This window comes from Nicotiana tabacum, chromosome 1 (assembly GCF_000715075.1).
Source record: "Nicotiana tabacum cultivar K326 chromosome 1, ASM71507v2, whole genome shotgun sequence".
Lineage (NCBI taxonomy): Eukaryota > Viridiplantae > Streptophyta > Magnoliopsida > Solanales > Solanaceae > Nicotiana > Nicotiana tabacum.
This window is the reverse complement of record NC_134080.1, coordinates 174,586,262-174,596,328: the sequence shown is the minus strand read 5'-3', so window position 1 is coordinate 174,596,328 and position 10,067 is coordinate 174,586,262. Positions and strand designations below refer to the sequence as shown.

At 34.3% G+C, this 10,067-nt stretch overlaps 1 protein-coding gene across 1 annotated transcript; it reads left to right on the top strand.

The window, feature by feature from the left end:
* Positions 1-375: 375 nt before the first annotated feature.
* LOC107791310 (uncharacterized) lies at positions 376-9,204 on the top strand. Its single transcript, XM_075222090.1, has 8 exons — positions 376-384; positions 512-809; positions 887-946; positions 1,761-1,821; positions 2,838-6,961; positions 7,055-7,293; positions 7,369-7,573; positions 9,031-9,204. The coding sequence occupies exons 1-5, from the start codon at positions 376-378 to the stop codon at positions 2,917-2,919; spliced, it is 510 nt and encodes a 169-aa protein (XP_075078191.1). The 3' UTR covers positions 2,920-6,961; positions 7,055-7,293; positions 7,369-7,573; positions 9,031-9,204.
* The last annotated feature ends 863 nt before the right edge of the window (positions 9,205-10,067 follow it).

Genomic DNA, 10,067 nt, shown 5'->3' with positions numbered 1-10,067 from the left:
CTCAGCCCAAAATATCATTTAAAGTATTAAAACAGAGTAAACATGGATGAGTTATGAAAATATATAATATAGCATGACTGAGTACAGATATAAAATCGAAACAGTGAGGAAATAGCAGTAAAAATCCCCTAAGGGTCCAAACCGTTGGCACGAGGCCTAAATATGGCATTCAGCCCAAAACAGGATTATAACAAATAGTTTTCAATCAAATACGCGATAAAATAGTTATTCGGAATGGACTAAGTCACAATCCCGACGGTGCACGGCCCTACGCTCGTCATCTAGCGTGTGCGTCACCTCAATACACTACTAGAAAATAGACCTATGGCAACAATATTTTAGCAATGGTTACTCAAACGTTGCAATAAAACACCTATGGAAACGGTTACAACCATCACATAATCTTCTCAGACCTACTAAGATAGGTAGTAAAACAAATCGTTGCATTAGGACAAAAACTATTGCTATAGATTGACGTATTGTGACAGTGTCTTAATCCGTTGCAACAAAGTCATCTTTGGCAACGGTTCTTGAAAAAAAAAAGGGCTACTGGGTCGGTTTTACTTTTCCTCCCTATTTTCCCTCTTTTAACTTTTTCGCGCCTTGTTTTCACAAAAGAGAGACAAAGCGTCTCAAGCAGGAACAAAAAGAAAAAGTAAAAGTCCTAATACAGATACAAAAAACAAAAAGCCTAAATTTGATACAAGCCCTAAAAGACCTGCCACCCACACTCAAGCTACCACCGCAAGAAGGCTTACGAGAAAATCCAAGAGATTTGTTCAGCCCTAAAAGACCTGCCATCCCTAGAGGTTCTGATCTCTATCCAACTCTTCTTTTCTTCAAAAGAGATTTGTTTTCTTAAATTTTTGCTCTCATTCATCAACAGAGAGTTTGTTGAGGCATCTCCAGGTTGAAGCTAACTTAAGTCTCATCTCCTTTATACTAGGTAAGATTAATGTTATATACTTGTTTATTAATTTATTTATTTGTCAAGTAAAAGATAAATTGGGAATAAATTATTGGGGTAGCTAATTCTACTAATTTATATGTTTCTTTACTCTTTGTGAAGGTAATCAGGTAAATTAAAGCAAAGACCTCGAATAGATTTTTTGTCGGCCTTCCTAAATATGTTTTTAATTTCAATCAGGATAATTCTCTCTAATTAGTTTACAAATCGCCATGGTCTGTGATTACGACTTTAGACTTTTGTTGATTAGTAGATTGTTGATTTCTTTGTTTTGTTTTTGTTTTGTTGTCGTTTCTTTGCCGATTAGTGTATCTTTAGGCTTCAGGCGTTAGTGTGTTGTTAATATTGTGGAGTCTTCATTCTTGAAGCAATTCTCATTAGATGTAATAACTTTAAAGTTAGGAAGATGAAACAATCGACCCTTGAGAACTTTGGTATGAATGCTTCTGCTTTCTATTATTCATCTCTTAGTTTCTTACTTTGAGTCAATAGAAAGTTAATATGACAAGCAAGCGCCTCGCGATCTTGGTTTTCATATCTGTTTAGAATGACAAATAAGTTACTACCTTCATCCAAAATATAGCCATTTTACATTCTTTAAACATAAACATGTGATGTCAAGAACACAAATGAATGAACATATTACAAGTATTCTCTATTTCACCTAGCCTAATATGTACACAAGTTCTTTCATATTTTCTTGCTTTATGATCTTATACACAAAGTTATAGGTTTGGGATTTCCTTTCCTTGAATCCTGCAGTTGAAAACATAAGCAGTACTTCTATTTTCAGGTCCAGGAAGCAAATTACTACTGGGATTGCTTGAGGAGCCAGCTGCAAGTGAAAATATTTGGTAAGTAAGTTTTGTGTTCTTGAAAATCTGTGTTAATAGGTGGTGTGGAAATATTTGGAAATATTTGAAAAGAAAGTGCAACATTTAGTACCACCATTCCTTCTTGTGTTGAGTAGTTGGAACCTAAGTCTGGATCAATCAATTCCAATATACTCCCGCACTCTTGCATAACATAAGCCTATTCCAAATAGATCAAAATTTTGAATAGTTAATGTACTGGGAAAATATAACTTGTTAAGCAAAATTTGAGAGTTTTGAGTCTGAATGTACAAGTTGATATAGGGAACAATAATGACATGCCATTACTAGATGTTCTGGTTTACATGAAAATGAAAATAGAAGGGGAAGTCCTTTTTAAGGATGATGGAAGCACAATAAGAGTTACCCAGTCAAGAAGATAAACAGTTAATACAGTTACTTGCTAATTTACAGAGAATTCTGACATTAAACAATCTCCTTATTTCTTAATATTTGAAGTAGCAATAAGATAGCTGGTGTTTTTTTTAAGTTCACTAATAGCTCTTTTGAAATCCAAAATGGGAATTACAATTTAAGTAAGTAGGATGCCATGGTGCTAATAATTAGTAAACCAAGGAGTTACATGGCAGGGAAAGAGAGGTGGAGTTATAACAATAAAGATTTATATTACTGCTCTATAAAGGCGATTTAATATCTAGAAAAAAAAAGCTATATTTCTCTAGGTAACTAATAAGTTCTTGGCTTGCTTTACTTTTTAGGAGATTATACCTGCCAGAATTGCTGTGTGATGAGAACAGTACCATGATTGTTTCAAAATACACGAGATAATGCATATAACTTTTCAGTATTATCACATATATGCTACTTTAGCACATTAGTTGGTCTCGCCATTAATATCATTGTCATAGTTTGCATTTCTTTCTTTTTTTTGCAGTAGAGAAAGCTTTAGATTAAATGATATAATTATGTATCTCCAGTAATTTCTGAAATTTGTTATTTAGATCTTAATTTTTATGATTTGCATTTGTGACCCATAGGAGATTTAATATTCAATGGATCATGGAGATAAAAGTTGGATGGGTCTCCGAAGATCCACAGATGAGTATAGTCGCTGAGTGAATGATTTTCTTGATAAGGCATTTGAACGGGCTTCTCAAGACAATGAAATATTATGTTCTTGCAAAAAATGTGCTAATTGTTATTGGCGCATTAGAAATGTGGTAGAGGATCACTTGGTTGGTTATGAATTTATTCAAGGATACACCAAATGGATTTCCACGGGGAAAAGATTTTCTCGAGAAATAATCCACATCCAAGTAATGGTGATGAAGGTTCCAACATGTATGATGATATTGATGGACTACTTCATGACACTTTTAGAAATATTGAGGGTGACATGAGGCATGAAGAAGGTGTGCGAGAGGGACCATCTGAAGATGCAAAGAAATTTTTTAAATTAGTGGAGGAAGGAAAACAAGAGTTATATCCGGAATGTGAGAATTTTTCAAACTAAGTTTCACCATTCGATTGTACTTAATCAAATGCATTCATGGCTTGAGTAATGTGGCTTTTTCAGACTTGTTAGACTTGTTAAAAGAGGCATTTCCATTTGCTAAGCTACCCGAGTCTTTTTACAAGGCAAAAAATATGATAAAAGATTTGGGTCTTCAATATGAAAACATACATGTGTGCCCTAAGGATTGCATGCTTTTTTGGAATGAAAATGAGAAGAATGATAATTGCTTTGTATATGGAACTTCTAGATGGAAGAATGTTGTTGATGGCGTGACTGCTGCAAGCTCATAGGTTTTAAGGTACTTTCCCTTAAAGCCTAGACTTCAGAGGATATTCATGTGCTCTGAACCAGCTGCAGCTATGAGATGGCATGCTACTGAATGACCCAATGATGAGATTTAAAACATCCTGTTGATGGGGAAGCGTGGAGGAATTTTGATTTCTTGCACAAGGATTTCTCTTGGGATCCTTGTAATGTTAGATTGGGTCTTTCAAGTGATGGTTTTAACCCGGTTTGAACCATGAGCATTTTTCATAGCACATTGCCCGCTATGCTAATGAACTATAATTTATCACTATATATTTGCATGAAGCCGAAGTATATAATGTTGTCAATGATCATTCCGGGTCCTTCTTCACCAGGAAATGATATAGATGTGTACTTACAACCACTAATTGCTGAATTGAAGGAACTATGGGAAACAAGGGTAGAAACATATGATGCTAAATTTGACCAAATATTTCAAATGCGTGCAGCCTTGTTGTGGACAGTTAGTGATTTTCCAGCACTAGCAATGCTTTCCGGATGGAGCACCAAGGGGAGACTGGCATGCCCGACTTGTAATTATGGCACATGCTCTCAGTATCTCAAACATAGTTGTAAGATGTGTTACTTGGGTCATCGGGCATTTTTGCCTCCTGATCATCTATTTCGAAGAGATAAGAAATCATTTGATGGTAAAGAGGATCATAGAACAGCACCTACTCCCTTGTCAGGTGTAGATGTGTCAGAAGAATTGCGTGAATTTAATCATGTCTTTGGAAAGGGTCAAAAGAAACAACGTCGGGGTAATGAGGGTCCATGGAAGAAAAAATCAATCTTTTTTGAAATGCCGTATTGGGCACATAACAAATTGAGACACAATCTTGATATAATGCACATCGAGAAGAACATATGTGATAGTTTGCTTGGTACTTTATTGGATATGCCTGGAAAGTCAAAAGATCATGTAAATTTCTCGCTATGACTTGGAAGAGATGGGGATACAAAAAGAGCTTCAACCATTAAAAGATAAGGATAATAAAAAAGTTTATTTGGCTAAAGCTTGTTTCTCCATGAAACAGAAGAGAAAAGTTGTTTTGCACTGTTTTAAAAAATGTGAAATTACCAAAAGGGTGTGGGTCAATTATATCACGACGTGGGTAAGTGGAGAAAAAGAAAGTATCAGGGTACAAGAGTCATGATGCTCATTTTATCATGCATTACTTGCTCTAGATTGCAGTTAGAAAAGTGTTGCCCAAGAATGTTTCTTTGGTCTTGATTAGGTTGGGGAACTTCTTTAGAGCCATATGTAGCAAAGTTATAAGGCGAAGAGATGTTGATAAAATGCAATCTGAAATCAATGAAATTGAATGTGACCTTGAAAAGATCTTTCCTCCAACTTTTTTTGACATAATGGAATATTTGCCTATCCATTTAGTAGATGAAATTAAGCTTGGGGGTCCGACTCATTTACGTTAGATGTATCCTAATGAGAGAAATCTGTGTAATTATAAGGCATTTGTTCGTAATTGATATCATTCAGAATCGTCAATAGCGGAGGAATTTTTGGCCGAAGAGTGCTTGACCTTTTGTTCGAGATACCTACATGATGAGGTAAAAACAAGATTTGGCAGGTATCAAACAGAAGATGATGAAGGGCTTGAAACAGAGGGAGATGATATGTCACCTATATTCCCTAAGATAGGCCATCCAATCAGATGTCAGAAGAAAAACAAAGGCAATGCATTTACCATGGGTTTACAATTATGTTTTGAAGCACATCGATATGTTCTGTTCAATACCGGATATGAACAAATGGAGATATTTATCCAGTAAGATAATTATCATTTTTATTATAAACATTATTAATTTATTTATATGATATGATAATTTATACTTTATTCATAAAGGCCTAATATATAAATCTAAAATATTCATGTTTACAGGGAACATAAGAGTTTAATTGATAATAATACAAGATCAAATGCATGGATTAGAGAACGAAATCATAGTTAGGAATTCGGCAACTGGTTCTAAGAGAAAGTTAAAACTTTTGAAGTGCCAAATCATTTACAATGGCTAGCCAAAGGGCCAAATATAGTTGCAAAAAGATATACTGGATATTTCATCAATGGATACCGATTTCATACGATGGAACGAGATAGCCGAGTCAAGACTCAAAATAATGGAGTGACTTTGTCAACAAAAACTGATAGTTTAGCTAGTCCTAGAGATTCAAATCCTATCGATGGAGAGGTTATCTATTATGGATCTATTCGGGATATTATTGAGATTGATTATTGGGGTTGTTTTAGTATTTTATTGTTTAGATGTGATTGGTTCCATAATGAAATAGATGAATATGACTTAACTCGGGTATGCTTCAACAGATTATGTAGTGTCGATGACCCCTTTGTATTGACATCTAAAGTGCATCAAGTTTTTTATGTGGAGGATCCAATAGAGAAAGATTTTTATTACCCAAGAAACAGAGTCCTTAATAACTTGTATGATTTGGAGGAAGAGTATTATGATAATAATACAGACACATTTTGGAGGGAGCTTGATGATGACATTGGTTCATTAGTTAGATTACCTGATGTTGATGTTATATAGTCGAGAGAAGATATTCATAGTGATGTCATTGATATGCCATCTCATGCAGAGCTTTTACAAGATACAAATATAGAAACATCGGAAGAAGAGGATGATATTGATGATACTAATTGGGATTGGATAGATGCTGATGATTGAAGAGTAATTTCTGAACTTTTTTTAAAATTACAAATATGAAAACTTCAGAAGAGTTCTCTTTTGCATTTTCTTCTATTCTTCTTTGTACCGTCACTTTGAAAGAAAATGGAAAAGAATGTTATTTGATATTGCTTCTTTGATTGTTCTATAATTTTATTTGAATGCAATTTTCTTTGCCTGTTGTGTAATTTTGGATCGTAAATCAAGTATTTTTCTTCACGTCAATCTTGATTTCAGGTCCTTAAATTTGTTGGTAGATAGGAACAATGTTTAGATTGTTTTCTTATATACTAATTTGGCTCTAGTTGTTTTATGTTTTATCATTTTGATAGAGTTTGATAGTCATGAGGCAAGACGAATGTCTGAAACAAAAGAAAAAAATAAAAAACTCGACATGTATTAATGTTGGAACACTTGCCTCTTTGGCATACCAAAAAAAATTATTGCTGACCAGAAAAACAAAGGTTCCAGCTAGCTGTATACGGTCAAGTGAAGAGGGTGAGCATCTTCAAAATTTAGTTGAAGACCATCAGATACTAACTGAAACAACCACCCCTGCAACAGAAATATTAGAGGAGGAAATGCAATTGAATTCAACTGTTGATGAACAAGAACAATGTGAACTACAAGGCAAGAATTTTCGTACAAATACCAACATTCTTTTTCAATTATAAACTTGAATTATATGTAATTTTATGATTATCTATGGTTGTATTATTGTAGGGTCTTCTGCTCAAAAAAGGAAAAGAGAAAAAATAAAAATGTTAAGTGTACATGGAAGGCATGACCGAAAATAGATCGTAGTAAATGAGAAAAATCAATCTGTTGGTCCCAGTAAAGATGTTGTGACAAAATTGGGCAGTTTCTTTGGCACATTGGCAAGGAATGCGAATCTTTGTCCTCTTGATATATATGATTGGAGGAAAATGGACACAAAAGACGATTTGTAGGAATATACCAAGGTTTGAAGTTTCTAATTCAATTTTTGTTTGAATATATTCAATACTTTTTTACTAACCCATTAAAACAATTTATAGGAGAAGTATGATATCCCTGACACTGCAAAAAAATGGGTTTTGGATGGAATTCAAGCTGATTGGAGAAGACACAAGAGTAATTTGAAAAAAAAGTACTTTGAAGCCTACGACAATGATGAAATTCGAATGCAAAATAGGCCTGAATATATTCCAACATCTCAATTTAAGGATCTCCTCAAATATTAGAACTCCCGAAAAAGTCCAGGTAAGTTTAACTACTTGTAGCGACTAAAACTTATAACTTACAAATACTGGTATATGCATTTAAATTTAAAAAAATAGGGCAATCATATTTTATATTTTGAGGGTAAAGTGAAACAAGAAACAAATGGTACAACTAAAAGAGTTTTTACACTATCAGTTCACCTAAAAGTTAACTACTAACCATCTGTTGTAACTATAAAACAACTCTTACACCAGAAAATCACTTCAAAGAACTACAAAAGCAACCGTTCAGTACAAGTGAAATTACTAATATGAAAAACTAATGCTAAAGGCTAAGGTGAGTACCTGCATAGATGTATTGGCCAAAGTTAACTACTGCATGGTGTCCAGAAGTTACCCAAATTATTGTTGTGATAATTCCAATAAAGTCATCTGGGGTTTTTAGTTCTGGCCACCACGGCTCATCTTTCTTGTCACCATGTCCAACATTTTTTTATCTCTGATCACCAAGCTTGGAGTTCTGTATCGGATTCTATAAGTTTGGTTTCTAAATCGTAATGGTTGACATAGTTTGTTACCCATTGTTTAAGGATGTCCCATAGTACTAAACCATCATTTGCAAAAGGGTAGTCTTCTATTGTTAGTTTCAAACCACATTGTGCATTTGAATCTTTTACAACCATTTCCCTTTTAAAGTTTGCACAAATAACATGTTATGTGGAAGTACAAAACAAAATATGTATATACTGTTAGAGTGATGTTTTTATACTGTCAGATCATTTAAAACATAATCGCATGTACTTCTTCATAATAAGTAGGACCAGTAACATGAAAATTAAGCAGGTAACTTGCTACGACAAGTTAAAATATAGTGAATTACCTGCTAATGAGGTCTTTTGGGAGTGCTTGTCAATCAAATCACCATTCAAGATCATAAGCAACAGAGCTTAACTCCATGGCGTATTTGTTAGGGAAAAATGAACTCTCAATAATGCCATTGGCATTAATAAGAGCTTCTCTAGCTAAGGCATTTATTTCCATAGTGTATCTGAAGTAAGGATGCAATAATCTGGATATTGGGTGCATTGCACTAAGTTGCCTATTTCTTGCTATGATTTTGAAACCAGTGTGATGGGTTGGTGAACAAACACACCAGTTTGAGGGTGAGGAGCCCAATACTTATCGAAATAAGTCTCAAGATCCAACACTAATGCATGCACTGCCCTCCTTTATAGTATATTTGCATACTTGGACTTCTTTTGGTGTAACATTTTGAGGGTGACTTTTTTTTGGTGTAACATTTTGCATACTTGGACTTTTGGTTCTTTTTTGTAGCTTGATTTCTGAAGGGGCAATGCCAATTTTATTATTTGTTTTGTCTTCTAAGTACTTATATTATTTTATTGGTGTTAATATATAGTGCAATAATAATGATATTGAGAAGGCAATATTTTTTTTCCTACCCTCTAACTATTTTTGTTCTTGTTGAATTTATAGGTGAACCAAATAATCAAGGGGGAGATGAAAGCAGTGAAGACCTTACCTAAAAGTATTGATTGAAGAATCTTCAGACAATCTAGGAATGTTTTTATTTTTGAACTATTTTGCAAACTTATGTATTCCAACTCTTGGATTATTAAACACTTATTTTTGAACATTTTCATTTGCTAAGCTACCCGAGTCTTTTTACAAGGCAAAAAATATGATAAAAGATTTGGGTCTTCATTATGAAAACATACATGCGTGCCCTATTGCATGTTTTTTTTGGAATGAAAATGAGAAGAATAATAATTGCTCTGTATGTGGAACGTCTAGATGGAAGAATGTTGTTGATGGCGTGACTGCTGCAAGCTTATAGGTTTTAAGGTACTTTCCCTTAAAGCCTAGACTTCAGAGGATATTCATGTGCTCTGAAACAGCTGCAACTATGAGATGGCATGATACTGAACGACCCAATGATGAGAATTTAAGACATCCTGTTGATGGAGAAGCGTGGAAGAATTTTGATTTCTTGCAAAAGGATTTTTCTCGGGATCCGCGTAATGTTATATTGGGTCTTTCAAATGATGGTTTTAACCCGGTTTGAACCATGAGCATTTTCCATAGCACATAGCCTGTTATGCTAATGAACTATAATTTATTACTATATATTTGCATGAAGCCGGAGTATATAATGCTGTCAATGATCATTCCAGGTCCTTCTTCACTAGGAAATGATATAGATGTGTACTTACAACCACTAGTTGCTGAATTGAAGTAACTATAGGAAACAAGGGTAGAAACATATGATGCTAAATTTGACCAAATATTTCAAATGCGTGCAGCCTTGTTGTGGACAATTAGTGATTTTCCAGCACTAGCAATGCTTTTCGGATGGAGCACCAAGGGGAGACTGGCATGCCCGAATTGTAATTATGGCACATGCTCTCAGTATCTCAAACATAGTTGTAAGATGTGTTACTGGGGTCATCGGGCATTTTTGCCTCCTGATCATCTATTTCGAAGAGATAAAAAATCATTTGATGGTAAAGAGG

Excerpts from the sequence above, each read along its gene's own strand:
- LOC107791310 (XM_075222090.1), top strand. Across the intron at positions 947-1,760 it reads TCTCATCTCCTTTATACTAG|GTCCAGGAAGCAAATTACTA; the intron begins GTAAGATTAATG and ends TTCTATTTTCAG. Across the intron at positions 1,822-2,837 it reads GCTGCAAGTGAAAATATTTG|GAGATTTAATATTCAATGGA; the intron begins GTAAGTAAGTTT and ends TGTGACCCATAG.